At 41.0% G+C, this 15891-nt stretch overlaps 1 protein-coding gene across 2 annotated transcripts in view; it reads left to right on the top strand.

Moving 5' to 3' along the window:
- lekr1 (leucine, glutamate and lysine rich 1) overlaps positions 1-15891 on the top strand; it is a gene marked incomplete at its 3' end in the record, with an annotated part of 54874 nt that overhangs the window by 38856 nt on the left and 127 nt on the right. For both annotated transcript variants that reach the window (XM_034224604.1, XM_034224605.1), the window contains 2 exon segments: positions 8909-8989; positions 15855-15891. The exon segment at positions 15855-15891 is cut by the window's right edge and continues 127 nt beyond it. In XM_034224604.1, coding sequence (XP_034080495.1) covers positions 8909-8989; positions 15855-15891 — 118 coding nt within the window.

Here is a 15891-nt window from a genome sequence, read left to right as displayed (position 1 = left end):
ACACACACACACACACACACACACACAGCCTTGGGGCCAAGCGAGGGCCAGGAGGTCAAAGTTGGGGCAGAGATAATGATGCACGGCATAGTGATGTGTGAGAGGAGAGCATGGACTGACAGCAGTGGATAAGCTCTCCTGCTCTTTCTTTGTGTTATTTGTCTCTCTGTTAATCTTGTCTATTGATAAAAAAAATGTAATTGCATTAATCACAATGAGGATTAATCACAAGTTACAAATACTAGTATTTACTTGTATTTTGGGGGGAGATAAAACAAATACTCGTGTGGTGTTGTACTAAAAAGCAAGGTGAGAAGGGGAGTCATGTGCAATTAAACCTGATTTTAAATGTCTCCTGCTGGACAAGTTCAGACACACGTGCTGTAGATAAAATGACCTGCTGAGGAAGAGGAGGGGAAACAGAGATAGAGCGAGAAGATTAAAAGACAAATTCACATTATAGTTTCATTATTTGCCGGTCAAATTTTTTTTCAACATTTCGGTATTATCATTGAATTTAATCCAATTTAAATGTTTAAAAGTTTCTCAGAGACTAGCTAACAAAATCATACACAAAAGTAATACAAACTGCTTCACAAAGCAAAAATATAAACAATAAAAGAAAAAACAATAATAACCCCCCCCTCGCTTTTAAAGGCGGTCAGATTCAGGACACACCTTGGATCCTGGCAATGTGTTCCTCTCTTGGAGCAGCGAGCATATGTTTTGCAGAGAATAAAAGAGTCGGACTGTTTCATGTTGCACAAAGGAATTTTGCACGTCAGATATATCACGTGTCGTACTCTCTTCATCTGTCAGGATTCTGGCAGCAGCTTCTGACATTTTTTTTTAAACTAGGTAGAACCCAGACATCACAATAATCTAACTGACTGGTGATGCGTGTATTTTTCTAGGTCAGCTGTAGATAAAAGGTCTCTTTAGGTCACCGTTTATGACTGCTCCCAGATTCCTGTGCAAAGCAACACCCTGTCTACATAGTACATCTATTTGATCGGCCATCTCACATGGGTCTAACAGAACAGCTTTTATTTGAATCAATACATTTCTGGCGCTGCTTCTCCTACACAAGGATACACCTGCTATTGATAAGTGTCAGGATCATTTGTTAATAATTTATATGGTGTTTCATTTCAAGTAGTTGAACAGGAATTATGCTGCAACTCAAAACAAGTGTGGCCCTTTCTGCAAACTAAATAGAGTTTGGTGCCTTCCAAATGTAAAAGCTTAGCTAATTAAATTCAATAAAGGATTCAATTACTTTAATAAGAGGATTTTGTACTGGTTTTGTCATACACTCGTAGTGCTGCGTACCTGGACTGACATTCAGGTTCAGGTCCGGACTCAAGTCCAGAGGTTCAGGTTCAGCACTATACACTCGGCATCGTGCATCTCCATACAATAAGATAAGATGATGTAATAGGATTTGTAACGATCCATAGGATACATTTCGATAATACTATACCATACCTTATGATTCGATACAATTTGAAACGATTCAATAAGATTCGCTACGATCTGATACGGTACTATACGATACGATAATACTTTATTCTCAAATCAAGTCTGAACTGTTTCTGCATCAGAGCAGCTCCATTTGCAACATCAACAAGAACACATATTTAAAACAATCAAAAACGGAAACAGACATTTAAGAAACTTACAATCACTGAAGACTGTAATAATATGTCTGTCTCTGTTTTAGAGTAGTTGTTGGGTAATGAAAATGTGAATCAAAGCTAAGGAGATGCTGATGAACAGGTATGGATAGACAGAGCTCATCACACTGAAGACGGGTTGAGACGTATCACTGTGTGTGTTAACACGCTCTGTTTACTTCTTCTTGGCTGGTGTGTGTGTGTGTGTGTGTGTGTGTGTGTGTGTGTGTGTGTGTGTGTGTGTGTGTGTGTGTGTGTGTGTGTGTGTGTGTGTGTGTGTGTGTGTGTGTGTTGTGTGTGTGTGTGTGTGTGTGTGTGTGTGTGTGTGTGTGTGTGTGTGTGTGTGTGTGTGTGTGTGTGTGTGTGGCATCTGATTCTGCACACACTTAAACGCCTGCATGGATGGGATACAGTCACTCTTGTGCATGGTAATACGAATTATACTTGGCAGTTATGAAGAATAAATCACATTTGACAGAACACACACACACACACACACACACACACACACACACACCTGGCACTGGATTGTGAAAGTGATAAGAAAAAAATTACAGGTGGGAGTAAAGTAGAGACAAATGATGGATAACAAATAGAAAGGCATCCATTTGAAACAAGGAAGTACTTAACGGCAAATGAGTTGGGTACTCATGCGGTTTTATTGCCATTTCTGGTTTCCACTGGCAACCGCAGAAAACAATACACAAATCTATACTGGTGTGTGTGTGTGTGTGTGTGTGTGTGTGTGTGTGTGTGTGTGTGTGTGTGTGTGTGTGTGTGTGTGTGTGTGTGTGTGTGTGTGTGTGTGTGTGGTGTGTGTGTGTGTGTGTGTGTGTGTGTGTGTGTGTGTGTGTGTGTGTGTGTGTGTGTGTGTGTGTGTGTGTGTGTGTGTGTGTGTGTGTGTGTGTGTGTGTGTGTTACCAAGTCTACCTTCAAAGCCAGCATGTGAGGTATTAGCACATATCCAGCGTCAGGTTCACGCTACCCCCTTATGATTTATTTCATAAAACGAGCTCTCGTGACACACACACCCAAATGAAATCTGACCTATGTAGCTGTAATGGTTGCTTCTCTGGGGCTCATGACAACAAGATAAACAGAAAAACAACAACACGCACATACACATACACTTACACACACGCACGCATGCAGAATGACAGTTTACTTGGCAATCTACAAAAACATACAGTAGCATAGCAACGCCTCCATACAAATGAAAAATAGATATGTTTTCTGAATTTGAATTAAATTTGACACGCTGGAAGACAAATGCTCTCATGAGGTTATTCAGTAAGCCGAAATATGATATCACGGGTTGTGCTTGTTTTGATGATCACAATCATTGTTATGGCATCCCTGACATGGTTACCAGATCATTTGAAAAGAAAATATATAAAGACCTGTGTCACCCCACACACTCACACAAAACATTTGCTGTAAAGGATTATGGTTCATTTGCAAGCATTGACTGATTTAATTAAACTGCTTAAAGTTTTCAACAAAACATTTAAACAGAATGTGTTTTCAGTGTGTGTGTGTGTGTGTGTGGTGTGGTGTGTGTGTGTGGTGTGTGTGTGTGTGTGTGTGTGTGTGGTGTGGTGTGTGTGTGTGTGTGTGTGGTGTGTGTGTGTGTGTGTGTGTGTGTGTGTGTGTGTGTGTGTGTGTGTGTGTGGTGTGTGTGTGTGTGTGTGTGTGTGTGTGTGTGTGTGTGTGTGTGTGTGTGTGTGTGTGTGTGTGTGTGTGTGTGTGTGTGTGTGTGTGTGTGTGTGTGTGTGTGTGTGGTCACAGTAAAACGTCTTTTAGCTTTGAATGTCCTGCCATTGTGTTGATCAAAACAGTCTTTTAAGTCACACGCATGCGCACACAGTGGGTGAACAGATGACACTTTGATATTGAAAGCTTTTATGTCACTTCTAATGATGTCAGGAAATGCCAGCACAAACACACTCTCACACAACTATGCGACCACATTCACACCGACATGCACTCATTACATATCACTTAATTGATCTGTGTCAAATTGACCAATGCCAAAAGGCCGGGGAGCGTAAATGCATGTTCCAGTTCCAATGTGTGGATGCTCTTGTGGAAAGTCTCTAGTGGCTGAAAAAGTAATAAAACCCAATATGTGTTGGCTGTGTTTATTTCTGAAGATTCCTAGACATGTAACTATCCACAGAAACAACTGCTGGGAAGATGTCTGTCCAACAGGATGTATCCATGTAAAAGAGCAGTAGTACATAGTTGCAAACACATTCATTTATTGTATATATATTCTATATTGTGGTCATAAAGGAATCCCTATTTCTCCCCTTCTAGGATATTAAGTAGAGTCCTGATATAGGGGGCATCGGTTCAGTGCTTTTTGCAGATGATGTGGTTCTGATACTGACGTTGGTCTGTGTGAAGGGTTGGGGTCAGCACCTCTGAATCTGAGGTCATAGTTCTCAGCAGGAAACTTCACCCCAAGTGTAGGAGCTCAAGTACCTCGGGGTCTTATCCTTGAGTGAGGGGACAATGGAGCGTGAGATGGGCCGGATAATTAGAGCAACAGGAGCTTTACTGCACTGTTGTGATGAAGAAAGAGCTGATCTAGAACGCAAAGTTCTCGATTCACTTGATGACTTTCGTTCCTACTCTCACCTATGGTCATGAAGGATGGGTCATGATCAAAAGATCGAGGATACAAGCGGCTTAAATGGTTTTCTAGTGGCTGGCATCTCCATTAGGGATAAGGCATGTATCTCCAGTCATCCGGGAGGGACTCTGAGCCGCTGCTGCTTTGAGTAGAAAGGAGCTAGTTGAGGTGATTCGAGCACCTAGCAACCTAGTATACCTAGGGCAGACCCAGGACCAGCCGGAGGGATTTTATGTCCATGCTGGCCTGGGAGAGCCTTGGAATCCTCCAGTCAGAGCCGTTTCATGAGGGCAGGGAAAGGGAAGTTTGGGCCCTCAACTGGAACTGCTTCCTCCGCAACCCTGACTCCAGATATACGGTTGACAATGGAAGGATGGATCGACAGAAGGACAAACGTATTTCCTTCTCCGTAACAAACAAAACAAGTGATTTACAACAGCACGTGATTTTAACTGCTCACTTCACTCAGTGTCATTGGCCCAAAACATCTTTACACAGGCAACCAAACAAGACCACAAATAACAACAGTAAGATAGTGACCACATTACATGGTACTTGTTAGATGCTTCCTTGATACTACTGAAGATAAGGGAGCAAAATGTTTTCGTCCACATTGATTCTCACACAGTAAACTATAAAGCAATGAACTATCACAAACAATTAGAGCCAGTAAAGCAAATAAGCGCCTTTTAGCAACTATTTTAGAGTTTAGTTGATTTACATAATCAGATACGAAAGGGAAGGATGTCCCAAAGTTAGGAGCCACCAATATTACAATTAGAATCATCCCTTTAGTTCTCGCCTATAGCAATAACTTAGATAAAAAAGACATGATGTAAAAGAACATTTAGTACACAGTTTGTGGCAGGAAATAAGCCTGCTAGCTTTGTAGCGTTGACCTTCAGTCCAAATCTCTGAAAATATGAAAAAGCATGAAAGTCTCTGACACACACACATCCCAGAAGAGAAAACATTTGACTCGCTAGGTCACGATAACACTGGCAGATCAGTGTGTGCAGGACTATGTGTGCGTGTGTGACATGTCCTTATGAGGCAGTTGATTTGGGCTGCTGGTAGGGGGGTACTCTAATCTGGCACGCACTTGCTGGCACTACCTAGTTATTTCACTGACAGCCACTGCCCTGGGAACAAGCTCACACACACACAATACACACACAGATTCGTATACGAAATACACACTCACGAAATTCATTTCATACACACGTTCACACACACATCCGTCTGGAGGCAATGTTCTTTCTGATCTCGCTTTGGGAATGGTGGGGACAGATGGGTGAACAGTGGGAGTCTGGGCTGCCATCACTCAAAAAAGCAAAGGCACACACACACACGCACAAAAACACAAACAGGATCACAGGCTCATCCCGACTGGGTCAGAAAGTGGCAAACATGCAAGCAGACGCTCACGGAAACTCACTCTGTCTCACACACACACCCGACACACACACACCCGACACACATACACCCGACACACACACACCCGACACACACACACCCGACACACACACCAGACACATATATCAGCAAAGCCACACACATCAGAATGCTTACACGCATAAACATGTGTTCATTCAAACACACACACACACACACACACACACACACACACACACACACACACACACACACACACACACACACACACACACACACACACACACACACAGGATTACTAGAAACGTGCATACTTGCTTAGCCTATTCTCACCCTATCTGCTCCCAACCGCCCCTCTTTACATGCAACGTTTACACATCGCACAGATAAAAGGACTTGTTCTTATTTTATTTTATTTTTATTTATGATCTCTTTCAAATACAAATGTTGAGTTTCAATAGCAGCATAAATATACATTAAACCAACATTAAAATAGGAATACAAAATTGATCAAATTCAACATTTCTCAACAGAATAATGAAAATGTGCATTTGGACAACTGTATATGTTCATTTTAGTCTTCAAAATGCTGACACTTGCACACACACATACAAATATAAACTGCAAATCAGTGATATTTCACAAATCCATTGTAGCTACAGATTTTCCTCATCATTCAGCATTGTCATACATTTGTAAATCTCGTAAATATATTGTCTTTCTCGATTCGTTTGCTAGTTATCTATCATTAGGCGCAAGCTAGAGTTATTGCACGGCTTAGTTAAATACTCGATTCTGATTGGTTAATTAGAAAATTCAGAGGACTGCTATTTTTCGCTCGAGGTCAGTGAAATCAACAGAAAAAGACAAACAGGAAGTTAACAATAAAGGGAACAGCAGAAGAAGACAGACAGGAATTAAACAATAAAGGGAACAGCTGAAGAAGACAGACAGGAAGTAAACAATAAAGGGAACAGCAGCAGAAGAAGACAGACAGGAAGTAGACACTAACAGGAACAGCAGAAGAAGACAGACAGGAATTAAACAATAAAGGGAACAGCAGAAGAAGACAGACAGGAAGTAAACAATAAAGGGAACAGCAGCAGAAGAAGACAGACAGGAAGTAGACACTAACAGGAACAGCAGCAGAAGACAGACAGGAATTAAACAATAAAGGGAACAGCTGAAGAAGACAGACAGGAAGTAAACAATAAAGGGAACAGCAGCAGAAGAAGACAGACAGGAAGTAGACACTAACAGGAACAGCAGCAGAAGACAGACAGGAATTAAACAATAAAGGGAACAGCAGCAGAAGAAGACAGACAGGAAGTAAACAATAAAGGGAACAGCAGCAGAAGAAGACAGACAGGAAGTAAACAATAAAGGGAACAGCAGCAGAAGAAGACAGACAGGAAGTAGACACTAACAGGAACACAGTATGGGCTCTGCAGTGTTTAAAGACTGTTTAATGGAAAAGAAAATGTCTTGGACAGTTACAGAAAACCTCGACCAGTGCTCATTTTAAGTTACGTTGCTGACGCCGCAGTTACAGCCGTTGGTACGCAGTGGAAAGGACAATCTCTTCTCTGCTGAAGAAATATGATGATTTCAACATCAATCAAATCAAGAGCCAAATCGTTTGTTTATCTTTATGAAGCTGTGTAATAAGCGGGATAATGTGCAACGAGGCGGACATTCAGGATCCGGACGATTAGCAGATGGATCTTGAATCACCCTAAAGCTTCAAATTACCCCTTACTTGAACACTTCACAATAGCCACACCCAATACAACAGCCATGAACAGGGACATCAGAAGTTTACTGGCAGGTGGAAACCCTGAGGTAAGGACTGATTGTACCGTACCACTTATAAAGCCAGTACTGGACAGTTTGTACTTTTACCTCTCAATGAAATGATTGTTCTTTCCATTGTTATACAAACAGTGGTGTTGTTGTAAGAGAAAATGGCTGTTATTCTTATCTGATTTCTTCATCGCTCAGGGCCTCTGAATGACTTTTCCCCACATTTCTTGGCCAGTAAGCTTTTCATTGTACCCTCCCTCTTGCTTTAACGTTGTTGGTTGTGATTATTTCCTGTCTGGTTTTAGACTCTATTTGTCTGCTACTTACTGCTCATTATGATATCTCTCTGTCTCGCTGTCAGTGTTTATTTGTGGTGTTTTAGGAAATATTTGGATGAGTTCTCAGTGTCCAGGAAACACAATCTCACTGTTTATGAGTTTAGTTTGATTGCTGGAGTCTGTCGGTCAATGTTTTCCTGCTGGAATCAATCAGGCTAAAATACAAAGCACAGTAACGGCACTTGAGGTATTTGCGGGTGGCAGTGTTTACAGATCAAAATGAAAGTTTACCGCCCAATCGCATCTTATATAATATAATAAAAAACAGTCCAAATCGTTACCTTGCCAGAAATTCCTATACAATGATTACATGAAACACGTCATATCTGCATCAAATAACCAACGACTAGATTCAATACAACCCAGAAAGAGTGCAGTCAAACAACCAACTTCACAAATGGCCCCTTCAGTGTCAATGATGACGTCAAGCTAAGTAGGTGTTCCATTATTCCTGATGATAATAGAGTTGTTCAGTCATGACGTGTTTTTGTTGGCCGACCTGGAAGTTAGCGTCACAAGGGCTCCCTTGACAAGAAGCAAAGCAAACCAATCGGTAACACTGGCAAGAAGTTAAGAACATACCATAAACCTTAACTTCTTCATGTCTGTAGATCATTTTGGTGATAAAACTATAGCTGACACTGACCACATTAGCATTCTGTAGAAGTAAGCACATTTCGGGGCTCATGAATGAGATATCATGCATGTACCTCCAGGCAACTCTCAAAATGTAACACTTAAAAAGTAATTCACTTACATTCTTCTTTTTTTAATCTCTATTTTGCACTTCAATCCCATTAATTCTCGAGTTGTTGAATTATGTGGATATGAGCAAGAGGGGAGGGGGAGGTCTCTCTTTATATCAATTACCTCTGAGGTACATTTACATTTTTCATCTCATTCCATTTCATCACGATCATCCTCTGCTCTCCATCATTAAAGTTGCATCATCTATAAGCTCATTCTACCCCACGAGGCTTAGGTTCTCTAATGAGTGAATATTGCTCACGGCTCTCCACCCTCATTCTTCTTCTGTCTTTCTTCTTCTTCCTCAACAGGCGGGCAGCAGCGGCAGCTTCCACGAAGGAGGAGGCAGAGCAGTTACTCGGAAAAGAGAAGCAGGAAAAAGAAAACCTGGGGTAAGTAAACAAGTAGAGAGAGAACAGACTGCGCTCGAATTGTGAATTTCTCTCAGGAACTTTCCTAACGGAACAAAATGTCCCAGAAGTATCTAAGTTCCAGCCATGATAAGAGCTGTTTGAATTCTCTAGATCAGTGCTTCTCAAACTTTCTTCAGTAATGTACCCCCTTTGAAACATTTTCTCAGCCAATACCCCCTGACCGACCCCGAACATTTTTGATAGTTGTAATGCACGAATTACAACTAACTAAGGATATTTTCATCTTTAGGCATGAAAAAAATAACATAACGAAACATTTTCAAAACAGATTTTTCCAAGAAGTTTTTCAATTAAAGTAATATATGTTTAACAAACCAATGAACAAAATTGTATATTATGAAAAACTATGAAATACAATACACAAATTTGACATGTTTATACGAGGACCCCCTTGGTGGTTCTAGGAATATTTTATATACAATTGTGTTTTCTATTTAACTTATTGTACTAACATTATTTTTGTAATCATGCATGGTATTTTTTTAATTAACCTTTTTTTAATTTTATTTTTATCTCACGTACCCCCTGCAGTACCCCTAGGTTTCCACGTACCCCCATTTTAGAATCATTGCTCTAGATCAGGGGGGTCAAACTCAAATACACAGTGGGCCAAAATAAAAAAATGGGTACTAGTCGAGGGCCGGACTGGTTCAATGTTTATTGCAAAACTTATTGAAATGAACTTATTGCACATATTCAACCTGGAACTAACAAAGCTTAAATTATTGCCTATAAAAACAACATTAAATAATAAATAATCAGTTGCATTCATTTCTTATGGCTCTATCTGCAGCTTTTCCAGAGTCATTTCTTAGGATTACATTTTTCCACAGGCCAACAACAGCTTCAACAAAACTATTTCCCTCAAAGAAAAAACAAACATGCCCTGTTGTCTCAAGAAACAAAATGGAGAAGGAAACATCCATTAAACTCAGTGTGCTGCTCAGTGATGCTCGTTCAAGCAGATACTTGGCATCTCATCTCGGGTGCAAGGTCATCAATGTTTGGGCTCAGGCTCTGAGCTGAGGAGACCCTCAGGATTGAGTGAAGGTGTGCGTGCAACATACCAGCGGGCCAGATCTAATAGTAATTAGAAATTATCCTGGGGGCCGAAATTAAATCCACCACGGGCCGGATTTGGCCCCCGGGCCTTGAGTTTGACACATGTGCTCTAGAGCAGGAGTTCCCAACCTTTATTGTGCCAAGGACCGGCAGATACATAAAAAAAAAATCGCGGATCGGTTGTCAATTTTAACTGATTTTAATATTTACTCACCACCAGCAGGTAGCAACAGAGGCTAATTGTATGCCTGAACAACTACTAGAACAATATGCATCCAAAACATATTAACAACGTTTAAAAAAGAACCGGTGTGGTTTTTTGGTTTTTCGGAAAAACAAAAAACCGAAGTTATTCGGTTTTTAAAACAAAACGGGAAAACAGATAAATCAACGTTTTGGTTTTGTTTGTATGATTTACGGATAATCCAGTGAATGCTGGGAAAACGAGGAGAAGGCGCATTATGAAAGAGATGTCCGTGTGTGTGTGTGTGGTGTGTGTGTGTGTGTGTGTGTGTGTGTGTGTGTGTGTGTGTGTGTGTGTGTGTGTGTGTGTGTGTGTGTGTGTGTGTGTGTGTGTGTGTGTGTGTGTGTGTGTGTGTGTGTGTGGTGTGTGTGTGTGTGTGTGTGTGTGTGTGTGTGGTGTGTGTGTGTGTGTGTGTGTGTGTGTGTGTGTGTGTGTGTGTGTGTGTGTGTGTGTGTGTGTGTGTGTGTGTGTGTGTGTGTGTGTGTGTGTGTGTGACTGGCATTTGTTTTCAGAAGATATTATGATAGTGACGTTCGTTCCGGTGCACGTCCGACAGCATTTAGCACTACATCGAGAATAAGATTAAACTAATTTATTTTGGGAACACCCGCATATATGCTACCTATGGAGTTAGCCACCCGCATATAGGCTACCTATGGAGTTAGCCAGATGTGTGTAAATTACTGTTCATGGTCATTTGAAAACAAATGCCGGTGTCGGACAGACACAAACACACCGAACACACAGAGCTGAGCTGAGCAGAGCACATACACACATCATGCGCCTTGGTAACTGGACATCTCCTTCATAAAACTAATAAAAGTTTGATGTGTGTAGAGATGTGTGTAGAGGTGTGTGTGGTTAACACGTAGCAGCCTGCAGTCACTCTTAAGCTGTTCTGATGAAGGTAAACACAGCTCTTGGTGCGCTGGTGCTGCACTTCTCAGAGGCGGAGTTACACGTCCCGCTGCCTCCTGATGCTGCAGCCATTTCATGAAGTGAAGGAGGCTTTCCTTCTATCAAACAGCTGCGGGCAGCAGATACCGTGAGAGTCCAGGACATGAATTCATAGATCAAGGCAGACTGGTTTACAAACTCTCCTGTTTTGCCAATCCGGTGCTTAAACAAATAGCTCTACACCCCTGGCCGACATGTCCTTAAAATGAAGTCCGAATTTGAAATATATCTCAAATAATGTATGCACTGCCATTTCACCACATTAACATAACAGTCTGTAATTAAACGGTTGTCTCCTGTGCGCTCCTCTTCCTACTTGGCGCACCGGTAACTTTCTCGTGCGCATGAGAGGCTGAGACCCTGAGCCGCCGAATCCCTCGGAACATCATAAAAGCCATTTTCAACGGTTTTCTGGTGAAAGATTAACTTTAACTTACTGGATGAAATAATATGACTGGTATAGGTGCAAAAATTATTATGATAAAATATTTTTATATATTTATAATTCTGCAAATATTACGATAAACTCACAGCTATTTCGCGGCCCGGCTTTAGAGTCTAGATGATAGGATTTCGTTTTTCTTTATTATCTCCTTAAGCTTAGGATACACTCGACCATCCTTTACGAAAGGAGGGGAGACAATGCCGTCCCATAATACCTTGCGACCGCAAAATTTACTCTGAGAAAACATTCTGCTGTTCATGGAACCGACCGATCGTGACCGAGAAACGCAGATTGTCTAAGATACGGTACTTATTCTGTATTCTACAATTTATGTTGTAACTTATATGTTTTTAACTTTCAACATCTCTAAGTGGTTAACCAATCACAAGAGAGCCTGCTAACTAACCAATCAGAGCAGAGTGGGCTCTGGTTTCAGACAGAGGGTGAAAAGAGGTGCTGCAGCACAGGCAGTATGAGAAAAATAAAGAGCTTTTTGAACATTAAAGCATGGAGACATGTCACAGTAGAGACACATTAGCATACGATGGCCCCTTTACGTAATAGTTGTTAGGAAAAGTCGTATGACCTGATTTTTTGACAATTTCCAAGGTTTAGTAAAGCTAAAGATGAAACACAAGAACAAAAGATGAAAAAGTCTGCATCCCCCTGATTGGCTGTCAGTTCCTTGACCAGATGCTTGACAGGAAGGCCAGATGGGAAACAACTGTGTGAGATGATAGAGGAAAAACCAATAAAAGAGGGAATGGAAAAACACAGGAGTGAAAGTGAAATCAGCTAACCCACTGGCTATTTCCTGGAAATAAAGAGAGGGATTGAAAGAGACGTGACAGGAGAGGAGGGAGGAGAGATGCCTTTCAATCAGGCCGCTGACGGGGAAAGTTGCTAAATGAGGAAACCATGGAGAGAGCAAAGGCATGCAGTCCCTCTCTCTCCCTCTCTGGTTTTCACTATCTTAGCCTTATCACCTTTGACAGATCTGGCTCATATCTGTTCCTCCATTTGGTGCTGTCAGCCTTATGATTTATGTCATCTGACATTATAAAACCGGCTCCCGTGACAGGCATTTCCCTCACACACTCTGCACAAACACACACACACACACTCAAGGAGAAGCTCAGAGTCTCCCCTCTCATCCTGTCTCGTCTTAGACTCCGTTCATTTTTGATCACCTTAAGCCACAAACCCTGGAAAAGAAAAACAACAACCACTCAACCCTACTGAGCGCACACAAACTCTCTGCACGCAAGACCAGACTTATAGATGAGTTTGCCTGTGAGTATCAAAACTAGTGTGTGTTCGTGCAAGTGTGTGTGTGTGTGTGTACCTGTGTGAAGTTTGGCAATGTAACTAAGTACATTTACTCAAGAATCGTACTTTTTTTTACATGCGTGTACTCTTCTTGAGTGTTTCCAATTTATGCTTCTTTAAACTTCTACTCCACTTCATTTCAGAGGCAGATATTGTTTTAATCCCCAACACTTATAGCTACTGATTTATTTTACATATTACATTACATTACATTTAGCTGTCGCTTTTATCCAAAGCGACTTACAATAAGTGCATTCGACCAGGAAGACACAACCTTGAAGAAAACAGAATCATATAAGTACATCAGGTTTCATAGAGCCAAACATTTCAAGTGCTACTCAACTGGCTTTAGGTAAGCCAGTCCTTTATTAGTATATAAGTGCTTTGTATTTTATTAAAACATATATCATTACATGTGTTTACAACTGATCAATGTGTATTTTCCTAAATACATAAAATTGTCTCCACATTGCAACATTCAAATGTTCACAGCCTTTCCGCAGAAATAGTACTCAGTACTTACCAAGTATATTTTGATGATAACTTTTTTGTAGTTTTACTTTTAATCCAGATTTTAAGGGGCTATATAACATATTACACACTACAGGAAAGGACAACCCAAAAAAACATAATCGGGTCCCTTTAAATTCATATCCATCTGCCTGGTGCGCAGTGTTGGAAGAAGTACTCAAATCTTTAACTAAGTAAAAGTAAATATACTCTGTTACACAAGAAAAAGACATTAAAATGTTTACATAAGTTAAAGTACAAAAGTATTGGCATCAAAATAAACTTAAAGTAATAGTACTTATTGTGCATAAGATAATGAAGTATTGAACAGATGTACTTAGCTACTTTCCATCACTCCTGGTTTGTGTCAGTGCGTACCCACCTGTGTGTGTGTGTGTGTGTGTGTGTGTGTGTGTGTGTGTGTGTGTGTGTGTGTGTGTGTGTGTGTGTGTGTGTGTGTGTGTGTGTGTGTGTGTGTGTGTGTGTGTGTGTGTGTGTGTGTGTGTGTGTGTGTGTGTGTGTGTGTGTGTGTGGTGTGTGTGTGTGTGTGTGTGTGTGTGTGTGTGTGTGTGTGTGTGTGTTGTGTGTTGTGGTGTGTGTGTGTAAAAATTGGAAACTGTTCACTGTGCTCTCGCCCACATGTAGCTTCTAGAGTGTTCTTGGAATAACAGAATGTTCTATTCCGGCACTTTAGTTTTCCACGTCCCCTCTCTTTGCATGGATTTGTGACTCCATTCAGCATGTGTGTGTGTGTGAGTGTGTGTGTGTGTGTGTGTGTGTGTGTGTGTGTGTGCGTCTCGATGATCTGTCATGTTGCTCAAAGTACTTTTGGTCTGAACATATTTCTTTGAGAGAGAGAGAGAGAGAGAGAGAGAGAGAGAGATGGAGGGAGGGAGGGGAGGGAGGAGGGAGAGTGCTGTAAAACATGGCTGTGCCCTCTTTCTGAGGACATGCCGGTTACATCAGTCCGACATCTGACATTCAAGTGTTTTATTTATTTCATGTCTTGCTTTCTTTTTCTGTTTTTAATTCTGAATTTCTTGTTTTCTATGGATTACAAAATAAAACATTTTAGAGCGTTCAAACACGTTGTACGAACATAATTAGATTTCCACAGAAAATCACGAACATAACAAGGAGGATTGTGTGACTACAGTCTCATCATTTATTTATATTTATTAATTATTAGCTGCTCGTCTCATTTTAAATGCAAGCTCAAACTGAAAGCAGTGTGTCATCTGTTCAAGGTCATCCTGTTTGAACCCTCCGACTGTTTTAACATTATATGTGGCACATAAAAGTGACAGACAAGTTTTTGGTGTCAGTATTTTATTATAAAAAGTAGTCTTAAGCGGCTGGTACTAAAAAGTGAGCATCTGTTCAGCTTGTGTTAACCACACACGTTACTCAGGCTGCTGAATGCAAACACACCGACTCATTCCTGCACCACTCCTGTATGAATGTGTATCTCATGTTTCTTGTCTTCATATTTGTCATTGTTGATGTTGCAAATGGAGCTCCTGTGAAACATCCCAGACTTGATCTGTCAATAAAGTATTATTGTATCGTAACATAGAATAAGAAAGGCACTCTCAAACCTGATCCTGCTTATGGGAATCTTTACATCCTCCAATCTTGACTTGCAGACTTCAATAACACGTGTGTGTCGTCTACATACCACCATAAACAACTGTCTCAGACATTCGAACGTCACACAAGTAGTTTAAGGTCAGTCACCTATTTGTGGCTTTAGGTTTTGACATGCAGGACACTTTAAATATAGTATTTACAGTACATACGAGGCAACACTCTTCAACACACTTTGCATGATTGAACGAGGAAGCAGCTGCATTTTTAAAACGTATCCAGGGAGAGTTTTCACAGAACATACAGTCTGCTCTTTTTCAGAAAGGCACACAGTTACACACATTCACACCAGAGCTTTCTGCTCGTACACGCTGTTAAACTCCACCGGAGCATGTGGGGATTAAAAGTCAAAGTCTTTGTTAAGAAGGGGGTAAGAGAGAGTTGCCTGAAGAATTTCCTCAACAATTTGGAATTCCAGCTACAACCACACCTTTAATGGCTAACGTCGTCTTATTCACACACTTGTCAAATTAATAGCACTTGTTAGCAGCTACCTGGGAGGCTATCAACACTCCTGTGCCAATCTCTATGTGACAGCTCCCGTAAGATGTTCGGACATGTTAGCAGATGAAGTACTGTCAATGAATTGAGGTTACAATAATGAAATGCTGTGTGTTTGTGTGTGTCAGAGGAGTGTGTGTGCGGCAGCGGCAGGCCCTGCGATCG

The sequence above is a fragment of the Gymnodraco acuticeps genome, unplaced genomic scaffold, assembly GCF_902827175.1.
Source record: "Gymnodraco acuticeps unplaced genomic scaffold, fGymAcu1.1, whole genome shotgun sequence".
NCBI classification, from domain to species: Eukaryota; Metazoa; Chordata; class Actinopteri; order Perciformes; family Bathydraconidae; genus Gymnodraco; species Gymnodraco acuticeps.
This window is presented reverse-complemented; position numbering and strand designations above follow the sequence as displayed.